This window comes from Copadichromis virginalis, linkage group LG9 (assembly GCF_057382275.1).
Source record: "Copadichromis virginalis isolate Kocher_CV1m ecotype Utaka linkage group LG9, C_Virginalis_male_GT1.1, whole genome shotgun sequence".
In the NCBI taxonomy this organism is placed as follows: domain Eukaryota; kingdom Metazoa; phylum Chordata; class Actinopteri; order Cichliformes; family Cichlidae; genus Copadichromis; species Copadichromis virginalis.
The window spans coordinates 35007145-35020167 of record NC_140626.1 but is presented as its reverse complement, the minus strand read 5'-3'; the positions used below and the strand labels follow the sequence as shown (position 1 = coordinate 35020167).

Sequence of the window (13023 nt, the reverse complement as noted above, 5' to 3'; positions counted from 1 at the left end):
TGTTCAAAGATGGTCGCTCACAGTGGACATAGATGCTTCTTTCACTCCTCTTTCAAACCATCTGTCCTCTCTGTCCAAAATGTGAACATTGGCATCCTCAAAGAGTGACCTTTGACCTTTAGATGCAGATGGACTGCTGAGTCTTGTCCTGTGGAGGTGGCTCTTCTGTGTTGTGCCATGCGCTTGTGAAGTGGCTGTTTGGTCTCTCCAATGTAGAGGTCTGAGCATTCCTCGCTGCACTGTACAGCATACACCACATTGTTAAGTCTGTGTTTTGGCGTTTTATCTTTCGGGTGAACCAGTTTCTGTCTGAGCGTGTTGCTGGGTCTGAAATGCACTGGGATGTCGTGCTTGGAGAAAACTCTCCTGAGTTTTTCTGATACAACGGCTACATAGGGGATGACAATGTTGTTGCGTCTGTTCTTCTTATCCTCCCTCGCTGGTGTCTGATCTTCTTTCCTGGACCCTACACCACCGGGCAGAACATGTTTGTCGAAGCCTGAAGGGAAAAAGAAGGAACACACACATGTAAGGGAAGCACTCAAAATGTGCGGTTATCCTAAATGGGCGTTTATAAAGTCAGCAAAGAGGCACAGAAAAGAAGACCAGACACCAGCGAGGGAGGATTTTTTTTATTGAGTCCATTTTATCTTTTGGTTCGGTCAGAGAAAAACTCACTGAGTCAGATAGTGAGACAGTCCAGTCGTCTGATAGGTGAGTCACAGTCCTGTTTGACCTCCCTGTACTCTAAACAGGTACAGAGGATGTCTGTGAAGGTTCTCAGTCATCCAGGTCATCGTAGTCAAAGGAGCTTGCAAAGAAAAGCGTCTGGACTTCTTTAAGTTGCTTGAAGACGTTTCACCTCTCATCCGAGAAGCTTCTTCAGTTCTAAGGTCAAATGGTGGAGAGTCCCAGATATAAACCTAGTGGGAGTTTCCCCCCACAGAGGGACAAAAGGACCCCCTGATGATCCTCTAATCGCCTGAGCCAAGGTGTGAAACTGGGTGTGGGTCCCAATCAGCCAGAGTTTCGGGTGTGTTCATTGTGAAACCTGGCCCCACCTTATCATGCGAATTCCTGAGGTCAGATGGCCCAGGATGTGAGTGGGCGTTAAGGCGTCTGGGAAGGATCTCAAAACTGGATTATAGATGGCAGAGAGTTGGTGTCGTAAACCCCGCCTCTGTTCAAAGATGGTCGCTCACAGTGGACATAGATGCTTCTTTCACTCCTCTTTCAAACCATCTGTCCTCTCTGTCCAAAATGTGAACATTGGCATCCTCAAAGAGTGACCTTTGACCTTTAGATGCAGATGGACTGCTGAGTCTTGTCCTGTGGAGGTGGCTCTTCTGTGTTGTGCCATGCGCTTGTGAAGTGGCTGTTTGGTCTCTCCAATGTAGAGGTCTGAGCATTCCTCGCTGCACTGTACAGCAAACACCACATTGTTAAGTCTGTGTTTTGGCGTTTTGTCTTTCAGGTGAACCAGTTTTTGTCTGAGCGTGTTGCTGGGTCTGAAATGCACTGGGATGTCATGCTTGGAGAAAACTCTCCTGAGTTTCTCTGATACACCGGCTACATAGGGGATGACAATGTTGTTGCGTCTGTCCTTCTTATCCTCCCTCGCTGGTGTCTGGTCTTCTTTTCTGTGCCTCTTTGCTGACTTTAAGAACGCCCATTTAGGATAGCCGCACGTTTTGAGTGCTTCCTTTACATGTGTGTGTTCCTTCTTTTTCCCTTCAGGCTTAGAGGGAACATGTTCTGCCCGGTGGTGTAGGGTCCTGATTACTCCAAGTTTGTGTTCCAGAGGGTGATGGGAGTCAAAGAGGAGGTACTGGTCCGTGTGTGTGGGCTTCTGGTAAACTTCGATGTTGAGTTTGCCGTTCTCTTCAATGTGCACAGCGCAGTCCAGGAAAGGCAAACAGTTGTCCTTTGTGTCTTCCCTGGTGAACTTGATGTTTTTATCCACAGCGTTAATGTGCGCAGTGAAGGATTCCACTTCTTGTGTCTTGATTTTGACCCAGGTGTCGTCCACATATCTGTACCAGTGGCTGGGTACTCTTCCTTTGAAAGAGCCAAGAGCCTTCCTTTCCACTTCCTCCATGTAAAGGTTGGCTACAATAGGTGACACGGGGGAGCCCATGGCACAGCCATGTTTTTGTCTGTAAAAGCCTTCGTTGTACTTGAAATATGTAGTGGTGAGGCAGAGGTCTAACAGTGTGCAGATCTGATCGGGTGTGAAGTTGGTCCTGTCCTCCAAGGAGCTGTCTTCTTGTAGTCGTTTTCTGACAGTCTCCACGGCCTCCGTGGTGGGTATGCAAGTGAAGAGAGAGACTACATCAAAGGACACCATGGTTTCATCTGGATCCAGGGTAAGTTTCTGGACCTTGTCGGTGAAGTCGGTGGAGTTCTTGATGTGGTGTGGGGTGTTCCCCACGAGAGGAGCAAGGATGGTAGCAAGGTGTTTAGCAATGTTATAAGTGGCTGAGTTTATGCTACTGACTATGGGTCTGAGTGGGACAGCTTCCTTGTGGATTTTAGGAAGTCTGTAAATGCAGGGTATGGCATCCCCTGGGTAAAGGCGGTGATATGTAAGGCGGTCAATGATTTTGTCCTTTTCAAAGTCTTGAAGGCAAGCTATAACTTTCTTTTTGTGGCTGCTTGTGGGGTCTCGCTTTAGGGCTTTGTAGGTATTTTTGTCACTGAGGAGAGTAGTGATCTTTGTGTGGTAATCTGTAGTGTTTAGGACCACGGTGCATCTTCCCTTATCAGCTGGTAAAACAGTGATGTTGTGGTCTTTGCTCAGGGAAGCGACGGCCTTCTTTTCCTGTATCCTGGGCCATCTGATCTCAGGAATTCACATGATAAGGTGGGGCCAGGTTTCACAATGAACTCACCCGAAACTCTGGCTGATTGGGACCCACACCCAGTTTACACCTTGGCTCAGGCGATTAGAGGATCATCAGGGGGTCCTTTTGTCCCTCTGTGGGGGGTCACTCCCACTAGGTTTATATCTGGGACTCTCCACCATTTGACCTTAGAACTGAAGAAGCTTCTCGGATGAGAGGTGAAACGTCTTCAAGTAACTTAAAGAAGTCCAGACGCTTTTTTCTTTGCAAGCTCCTTTGAGGTACAGAGGATGGCTTTATCAGCTAGAGCAGGGCGATATGACCAAAAATATTTATCACGATATACATTTGAAAATTTGCGATAACGATATAACTGACGACATAATTGACACGAGACAAAATACTTTACAACTCCACAACTTTATTAGTGCAAAAACCATCAATGTATTTTCACTTAAACAAGCAGCTGTTTTTTAATGTGCTTTAAAGTTATATAAAAATGTAACAGTGCAAATGCAAAATCCTCGCTGACAGTTTAACCAAAAGGCGTTTCCAGTGGCCGACACATCCTCAGCATTACCATGTATAACATCCACAACACTTAAAAAGAGGTTATACACACACAATACGGTAATATTATGTTGAAGAACAGCACGTATCACTCCGCGAGGCTCCGCCTACGACAGCCGTAATGCTCCCACAATCCATCAAGCGGTGCGGCTTCGTAGCTCAGCAAAGTCGTACTGAAACATTTTGAGCGCCGTGCACATAAAATCGTTTCGAGGTCAGTAAACACAACCAGAGTTCATACATAAGGCACACGGGATTATAAGGGGCTCTGTCGACTTTCAGAAAAATCAAAGGATTGATTTTAAGTGCGCCGTATTTTCCAAACAACACGGTAATAACGACGGCCCGCTAGCATGCGCTACCAAAAATAGTGCTTTGTTGTGTGTCTGACGGACCAACATTATACCGGTGTTACCGTGAACAGTATGAGACGGCCCAGCCCTATTATCAATTCTTAAAAATGGCTCCCATCCTCTACGGGGTGAATTTCAGCTTCTTTCCTGAGAACAGAGGTTTGTATTTCAAGATGCAGGACAAAGCATTGTAGAAACAGCTTTGTCCTGCTGCTGTCACTGAACTCAATAAGAAGAAGAATGGTTTTTGATTTGAGCCGAAATGTTCAAGTATGTTATTGTGAGGCGTTTTCATTGTGTGTTTGAAGGGATGCTATCATTTTTCTGTAAAGTAAATTTACCTGTGGGTATAAATAAAGTAACCTTAAAAACAACAACAAATATCCAGAGCAGTCACCATCTGAGCTTCTCCTCTTTGATCGGTGATGCTTTTCCTGACTCCACCATCGCTCTGTGTCTGTTTCCTCTTTAAGCAATTTATCAGCTAGTGAACACCTGTGGGCTGTTATTGTAGAGAGAGTGTGTGTGTGTGTGTGTGTGTGTGTGTGTGCGTGCATGTGTGTGCATGTGTGTGCGTGTGTGTGTGTGTGTGCGTCATTAAGTCTCCTTCAGCTCTGTGAGTTCATCATCTCTGTGGTTAATGAGGAAATAGTCAGATACACAAACATGGTGAGTGAGGATGAGGGTGCTGAGGAAGACTCTGGTTCAGTGTGGTTAAAGTGTGATGTACTGATGAGTGACAGTGCTGTGGTTCAGAGTGGGGGTCAGAGGTGAACCAGCTGTGCTCTCTTACTGCCAACAGTGGGACAAACTGAGTGAGAAGACACTGCTGACATCTGGACTGAACATGTGTCAGATATGTGAGCTAACGCTGAAGTCCCAGCAGCACATGGAGTCACTTTCATTCCTGCTGCTCCTAATGAGGAATGTCTGACTTCATGTCCTCATTAATCACAGAGCTGATTGTTTAGTTTTTACGCCGTTACCTCACAGTGTTTGTGTCCGTACGCTGCGACCTTCCACACCATTCCTTTGTTGACACAGAGCAGCTCCGTGGATCCCAAATCCAAGAGTGAAGAGCAGATTTGAAGTGTGTCACATCCATGCAGTCACAGCTGTTTCCATCATGTTTGCACTGATAGTAATCCTGTTCAATGACACGTTTCATATCAGTGAATATGTTCTTTAGGACGTCCACTGTCATGTTTAAGTGTCCTGCTGGAAATCAAACCATCCATGAAAACCCTTAAAAACCATTAAAAAATGACACTAGAGTCTTCCTCTGCACCTTCATGCTCACTCTCCATGTTTATTATGGCAGTCGTACCTGACAGCAGGTAGCAAACAGAGATCATCTTTCCAGCTGGAACTCTTCACTGAGCTGAGCTCATTCAAAATGTCCTGGAGTCAGATTCAAGACAGGAAACAGTCCAAATGTGTGTCTTCACTCTGACTCTGGATCAGATCTCAGTGACAGACTGTGGACATTATGGAAGCCTAAATGTGACACAATCTTCCTCCTTCATCTGCAGATTAAAGCCAAACAAAGATTCTCATTAAAAGTCTGCAGGTCTGAGAGAGACTCAGTCGTTGTGTCATGTCAAACACAGAAAGAGGAGCTGAAGCACAGATGTGAAGAGCAGATTCATCAGATTATGACTTCACTCTGTTTTGCCTTCATATACATTCAGTCTGTGTTTATAATGCAGATTTTCTGCTTTTATAATAACACATTTTATATTTTCTATCATCACAGACTGACTTGGTGTCGACTCTCAGAGTCTCACTGTGAAGTTGTGGCCTCAGCTCTGAAGTCCAACCCCTCCCATCTGACAGAGCTGGACATGAGTAACAACAACCTGCGGGATTCATGGATGAAGCTTCTGTGTGCTGGACTGGAGAGTCCAAACTGTCGACTGGAGGCTCTGAGGTGAGTTCACTGACTGCAGCTGTTGTTGTTTTTCTATATTTCAGGTCTTTGAGGTTTGAAACTTTCTTTAGTTCCTAAATGTTCAGGATGTGTCTGAAGACAAACATGAAGAAGTTTGAGTGCTTTCAGAAATGTTGTCTTTCCAGAGTGAGCAACAGTTTTTCCTTTTGGCTCCAAACAGAAGTGACAGACTTGAGCAGGGTTCATTTAAAGGCTGACAGAAGTGCAGTGGTGACGGGGAGATGTTTGACATGTTTGTCTCAGCCTCCACAGGTTCATGTTGTGCTCCATCAGTCAGTGAAGATGAAGTCAGTGCTGATGAGGCTGTAGAGTGTGTGAGGGATGTGAATGAGGATGATGAAGATCTGATGATAGCAAATAAAAACAGGCTGCAGAGACTTTGAGCTTGTGTGGAAACAGAGAGAAAAGAAAGACATGAATGTCAAAGCTAATGAAGGTGAAGTTAGGATGATGTTCATGTATCAGAAGCTGATCTGGCTGCTACAGAGACGACCCACACAGCTGCTGTGGTGAGGTGTGTGTTAAAGCAGAGGAACACACAGCAGCCTAACACAGGCCCAAACGTGACAGCAAAGCAGGATTCAGGCTCTGTGAGAGGATTTCAAACAGAAGCTGGAGAAGAGAAAGGACTCTGTTGGAATGACTCAGGAAGAAGGCAGCTGAGACCAAGTGTGTGCATGGAGCCCAGTCTAACATTCATTTATACACTAATGTACAGAAGTGAACGGGAAAATGAATCCATAGTTTCAAATGTAGAAATAGTTCTCAGTTCATTTACAGAGTTTAACACAGTTCCTGAGGAAATGTTCAAAACAGCAGCTGAGAAGAAATCTGCTTCACAAAGTTGGATCCAATTCTGATAGTTTGTGATGCACTTGAACGCAGCGTGAGCAGTTCACTGCCTAACCCCACAGAGACTGTCAGTCTGGACTTTTCTTTATTTCTATTGGCTGTCAGTGAGATTTCAGAGCAACCAGAGACTGTGAGTCTGTGTATGAAGTTTAATTCATGTGCAGTTGTTGAAGTTGTAGAAGGAGAAATGGCAGTTTGGGTATTTCCTACTTTCATTGTCCTGCTTGTGCTGATGAAAATGTTTATTGACGTGTGGATTCATTCTTCAACGCTCGATTCTGCCTGAACAACGTGAAAACTTTGCTTATTTTTGTGTAACACAATTCAACGCACTGAAGCATCGACTTGTTCCATTATCCAACAAGGAAAACAGGAAACAGAGACAGCTGGCCTTCAAAGTAAAAGCTGCTCCTTTTGAAACGTGTTGGCGGTAAAATGTAAGAAGAGCTGAAGCACATGAATGATCTACGTGCCAAAATATTAAACACAGTTGATATATTTGTGAGTGTTGAGATTCAGGTGTAGACGTAATAATGTACATATAGCAGAGTTTCCTGTTCCAGATCAGCTGATCAGAGTCAGGCCAATCTGCTCTGAGCATGCTCAGTCTGAGTTATGGAGCCTCGATACTACGATTCACCATGGCAACGGGTAAATAAAGAGCAGAGGCTCCGTGTGAATCCAGAGGAGCAGGAACATGAATAATGACCGTAGATGTTTGTGTGCTGGAAGCAAATGAGTGTGTGATGTTCTTTCAGTGTTGCACTTTGTAGACGCTCCCTGAGCACTGGTCTCACAGCCAGCTGCACATAGAGACCAGTGTTGTTAGTCCAGGTCAGAAGATGACTTGTTGGAATGAAAATGAGCTTGTAGTTTGTCTGCTTTAATAATGTGACTGGAAAAAGGTGTTGGACTTCAAATATGTCCGTTTCTGTCACACTTCACCTTTAAAAGTGAAGCCATGTGGTTCCTGGAAGGAAAAACACGACTTTTTCAAGTCTTTGTCCTGTTTTTATGAGAAATGTACGACTTTAATGTGAAACATTCAGAGTTTTTTCTCTTGTTGTGTTTGTTTGAAGCTGCTTCCTGTTGGCTTCAGCTGTTTGGAGTTTCCATTTTCTAAACTTCTACATTCTGAACCTTCTTCAGCTCTGAACAGATGATGAAACACTGAATGCTTTCAAGCACTTTGTCTAATAAACTTACATCTTTCATTCTTTATACAGATTGGAGAGATGTGGTTTGTCAGAGATCAGCTGTGATTATCTGGCAGCAGCACTGAAGTCCAACCCCTCCCATCTGAGAGAGCTGGACCTGAGCGACAACGACAACCTGCAGGATCCAGGAGTGAAGCATCTGTGTGGTTTCCTGGAGAGTCCAGGATGTAAACTTGAAACTCTGAGGTCAGTCAGCATGTTTTAGTTGTGCTGAGATGAATATGATGTGAAAGTTGTGCTGACACTAAACTGCAGACATCAGGCTGATATTATACTGATCCACACTGAGGATCTTCATGGTAAAGTCTGTTTTCTTCTTCTCTGGTTTAGTCCATTGACTGCAGCAGAACAATGTTCACATTTCAAACAGTGAGACTCAACGTATGGCCCGCGGCCCACACGCGGCCTGCCCACCTTTCCTGATTCAGAGAGAGGGGACCCTGATTAACTGTGTAGCTTCTTCCTCACAGTTCTAAGTATCAGACACAACAATGAATCATCCACAGCTGACTGTCTTTAGCAGGTCAAAGGTCACGGCAGGAATTCTTGCACATTTACAAACTGACACTGCTGCACGGCATGCTGGGTAATGCTAGCTGCTCAGGTATGGGCGTGCTAACGGCTGTGAGGCTCCGTGGCTGCAGAAACTGAAGAAGAGAAAAGAGAGGTGGAGGATGAAGAAAAGAGGCGGAGATGAAGCAGAAGTTTAGCTCCAGAGAGGAGCTTTCTGTGTGGGCGGGGCTCAGGCAGCTCCGCCCACACAGTGACAGTGAAGCAGGTGAAGAGAGAAATGAAGACGGCAGACAGGATTTGATCAGCTGATGTACAAACATGTAGAATGATGGTGGCAGCTACAGAAACAGGTCCATACAGACTGAAGCGTGTCTCCTTTGCATCGTCCATATTTGATACTGAGAGTTTCCAGAAGAGCAAACATCAAACACGCCTCCAAACATGTGACGAGTCAGACTGACATCATTTCTACAGAGAACAGTGTGAGCTCTCAGCAGGTCACTTCAATAAGAAGGACAAACAGTGCAGCAGGAATCACTCAACCCACTAACGGTGTGTTCACACTGAACGCGATAGACGCGAGCGAAAACGCCCCAAACGCCCCTAATTTGACGCGTGCACATTTGCACCTCGACGCGTGTCCAAGAAAAATCCTTCGCGCCTCAAAATATGATATTTTGACGCGCGTGAACCGGAAATGTGGGAGGGATGTGGGAGGAAGTTTTGCCAGACGGTATCTTTGCAAGATGGCAGCTGTCGAGCTAGCGCTTGAAGAGAGAGTCTCCCTTCTCTATTTACTGTGGAGAGCAGAGCAGCGGCGTAAAAGACGTCCTCGCCGTACCTGGGTCCATCAGGTCCTCCAGAGGTGTGAGCAGTTTGGTGAGTTTCACCATTTGCTCCAGGAGCTGCGCCTGGATGACGGCGGATTCCAGCGCTATCACCGTCGGCCAGTTTGAGGACCTGCTGTCCCCCGTTGGTCCCAGCATCGCCCGCCTAGACACCAACTACAGACGCTCAATCCCACCTGCAGAGCGCCTGTCTGTCTGCCTGAGGTTAGTAAAAGTGTTTAATACGGTAGTCCTTTATTGATACCTGTGCTAATATGCTAATCCATCCAGTTATACACTGCTAACATGGATGTGCTATGCTAACAGTGAATGCTGTCGGTGTTTACTGAAAGCAAACTGTGGTACAGAGACGACTGTTTATAATATTTCTAGTGATACTCAGAAGCTCTCATCAAGCCCCGATTTAATTCGATTTATGCTGTTATCAGTGTTTGCATGATAGCATGGCTGTGGTGTCACATCAATGTATGCGCTCGGTGTTTGCTGATATCAAACTGTAGCATTAGGACCACTGAGTTAACCTTTGTAGTGATACTCACTCCTTTTTATTTAGACCTGGTTTAATTCTGGGATAGTTGAATATTTGTATATAATCCCTGCAGCTGTCAGACTCTATAGCAGGGGTCACAGCCTTTATTAAAACAGAGTTAGATAAAACTGTGAACAGTTTGGTTCATCTCTAGTTACATGGTTCTATCTTGATAAGCTGTCTTATCACAGATTAATTTTTCAAAAATATTAATGATTTAAGCAAGGAAAGGGCTACATGTCAACACACAACTCTTTATTTCTATTAATGTCTCACTTCATTCCTACCTGATTGACATGTTTAGGAATTGTGAGTGATTGGCTCACTGTAGTTGTGAAAGTTGCTACCAATCAAATTATGATATGTTAAAGTTAAAATAAAACACAACTGTTTTAGATATTATCTAATATACATTTTGTAATTATCCTTATAATTACAAAATGTTTTATGTAAGATTTAAGTTTTGTGATTTAAATCTGACATCACAAAAGTATTTTGGAATTTGAATAATGTATTTTGTAACTGCAGTACACATAATACTGATTTTGAACAATTTTGTCCAGGTTCCTTGTCACCGGGGACTCCTTCAGGACCATCGCGTTCAGTTTCAGAGTCGGTGTGTCCACGGTGAGCCAGATCACCCCCCAGGCAGCGACGGCCATCTGGGACTGTCTAGTGGACGACTTCATGGCTGTGCCTTCACCTGGAGACTGGCGGTCCATCACAGAGGGATTCCAGGAGCGCTGGAACTTTCCTCTGTGCTGTGCAGCTCTGGATGGGAAGCACGTCCAGACAAAGGCACCCCATATATCATATAGGAGACACACACATTGATATACACTAAATATTTATTTCATTTCTTTTTTGTGGTGCCCAAATTTATGCACCTGCTTGATTTTGTTTAAACAATTATTGCACACTTTTTGTAAATCCAGTAAACTTCTTTTCACTTCTCAAATATCACTGTGTGTGTCTCCTGTATGATATTTAACTGACATTTTTTATTGTAACAACGATTTATACAGGAAAATAATGTCTATTAACAAGGTTGCCCAAACTTCTGCATCCCACTGTATCAGTATATTTTGTCATTAGTATAATATGAAATAAATTCTACATGTGTCAAGTTGTGTGCCAACATTTGCTGTGTAGTAGAACTGAGACATTAGTCATTATAAACATTTATTTGAAATAATATTAAAAGTCTCAAACAGAAAAACATTAAACATAAATATATAAAATATAAGAATTTACAGAGAGACAGGAATAAAAAGGACCAGCTGCTCTCCAGAGCAGGAACAAGGCTGAGGAGGAAATGCTCCATTGGAGACTGGTGTGGACTCTTCAGGGACTCCAGGATGGCCAGCTCCACCGCCGATGGACCGTCCTGGGACCCGTCCCTCATCTGCCTCGGAGCCGTCCTCCCCTGTGGGCCTGTAAAACAGCACAAAACACAAAGAAATGAGAAGGCTGCTACTAGATTTTAATTTCAACATTGAAAAAAACAAAAACAGGATATAATCAGATTGGTTGTAGATATTTAGTAAAGGTGATCACAAGGAAATCCCACCGAGTAAAAAGCTATCAGTGCTGCTGTACATACCTGTGGGTGCAGCAGCAGGAGCTCAGGGACTGGGGATGCTCTGCTGCAGAATCAGTTGGTTCTATCAATACAGTATTAAATGTTAACAGGTTGAAAACAATAATCGTAGAGTAGACAGTGGTCCCTCATTTATTGCAGCAGGGGTTCTCAGAATCAGTGGCGTGTCCAGCGGGGTGGCCTGGGGGGGCACAGGCCACCCCCCCCCCAACCAGACTGGCCACCCCAGGTGCCACCCCAAAGGCAAAACAATAAAATTCAATCAAATATCAAATGTCCGATTATGTTTTCACGGTGACGCTCAGATATCCGAGTGTAAGTGAATGCAGCATCCTTCTGCGCTATGCGCATCACGTTAGCAAAGGTAGGCGAGCCAAGCACGAAAGAGGCACTGCAGGAAACAATTTTTCGGTGAAAGAAAATGAGGACAGAATAAATGTCCCGGTAAGTAATATTAAGTTTGTTGAGTTTAGTAAACTTCGGTGAAATTAGAATACCAAGGAAAAAAATAACACTTAAAGAATTATTGCAGCTGTGGAATATTTCAGACAGTATGCTACTGAGGGCAGCTAACATAAGAGTTATGAGTTATAAGATATAATCTAAGTCGTAACATTGCTGTATGGAGCTGCAGATTTGGTTGCAGGTTAACATAGCTGGACTGGCCATCGGGCTTATTTGACTTATTTTTTATTTTTTTTGTAACGGCATGAACAATGAGAGGTGGTGGATTGGCCAGATGCAGGTCGATGTGTAGAAATAACTCAGGTGTTTGGTGGTGGCTATGACGGGGCTTCCACAGAGGCAACAGGTGGATGAGGGAAGGGGAGGCAGGAGGAGAGCCCCGAGGCAGCCACCAGTCCGAGTGTCAGGTGAACTGAACTTCAGGTAAGAAGTTATGACCTGCAGTCTATCTGGGTCAGATATAAACCAAGTTTAGGTGGAGTTTATTTTCGTTGTGCTGACTTTTTACTGTCAGTTGCAATAACTCATACTGCGTTCTAGCCAGCTTGACGGAGTTTTTATACAGCTGGGTGGTGCTATGATGTTACTGATAGTGAACTTTATTTTATTCATAAGGTTAGTAGAGTTGCCAACGGCTCCTTAAAAAAATGGAATGGTCCCTCATTCAGAGAAAATATTACACGTTTCGTATTGAGCTGAGAAGAGACGCAGTTTGTCCCGAACTTCAGCTAGAATGGAAAAAAGACACAAAGCTGGATTTATTCTGTCTTTATGCTGCACAGCTGCTTCTTCTCTCATTCTCTCCCCCTCCCTCTCCTGTTGCTGCTTCAATCATGAAACTGATCAATGATCAGCTGATCGGCTTTTCTCTCTCATTTATTTATCGCTCACTTTGCGCCAGAAACAGGAAACCAGCAGATGTCGCGCTAAACAACAGCAGCACGTTTAAGCTTGATCAGCTGTTGTTAGAATGTATTTAATATTAATTTCCAGTATCAGCTGATGTTTGCTGGAACCACAGCTGTAAAGCTGCTGGTCATGATGTCGGTTTGGATATGTGGTGAGAGGGAAACATGAAGATGAAACCAGGAGATGTCCTTACTGAACCATCAGAGCTGAACAGGTGATGGAGAAACAGGTTTACCTTTTAGGTGACATGAATGAGTTGAAGTTATGACCTGTTTCTGAGAGACTAATAACACCAGGATCCTTTTTTACGTAGCTGACAGCTGGTAACTGTGCAGGGGCGGGTCTAGCAAAGTTTTGCCAGGGGGCAGGTAGG

The 13023-nt window shown here is 44.3% G+C and overlaps 1 protein-coding gene and 1 long non-coding RNA gene across 8 annotated transcripts in view; one reads left to right on the top strand and one right to left on the bottom strand.

The window, feature by feature from the left end:
• The window catches only part of LOC146702399 (NACHT, LRR and PYD domains-containing protein 12-like), a 32396-nt gene that overhangs the window by 10653 nt on the left and 8720 nt on the right, over positions 1-13023 (top strand). For 6 of the 7 annotated variants that reach the window (XM_085469054.1, XM_085469052.1, XM_085469055.1 and 3 more), the window contains 2 exons: positions 5523-5696; positions 7796-7972. In XM_085469054.1, the coding sequence (XP_085325180.1) occupies positions 5523-5696; positions 7796-7972 (351 nt within the window). Of the gene's footprint in view, positions 1-5522; positions 5697-7795; positions 7973-8116; positions 9352-10239; positions 11289-13023 lie in introns of those variants that run through there. The other variant, XR_014922333.1, reaches the window with a different exon arrangement.
• Positions 10381-12134, bottom strand: LOC146702400 (uncharacterized). The gene is made up of 2 exons (XR_014922338.1): positions 11280-12134; positions 10381-11110 (listed from the first exon to the last, which is right to left on the bottom strand). It is a non-coding gene; the product is annotated as an uncharacterized LOC146702400 (long non-coding RNA).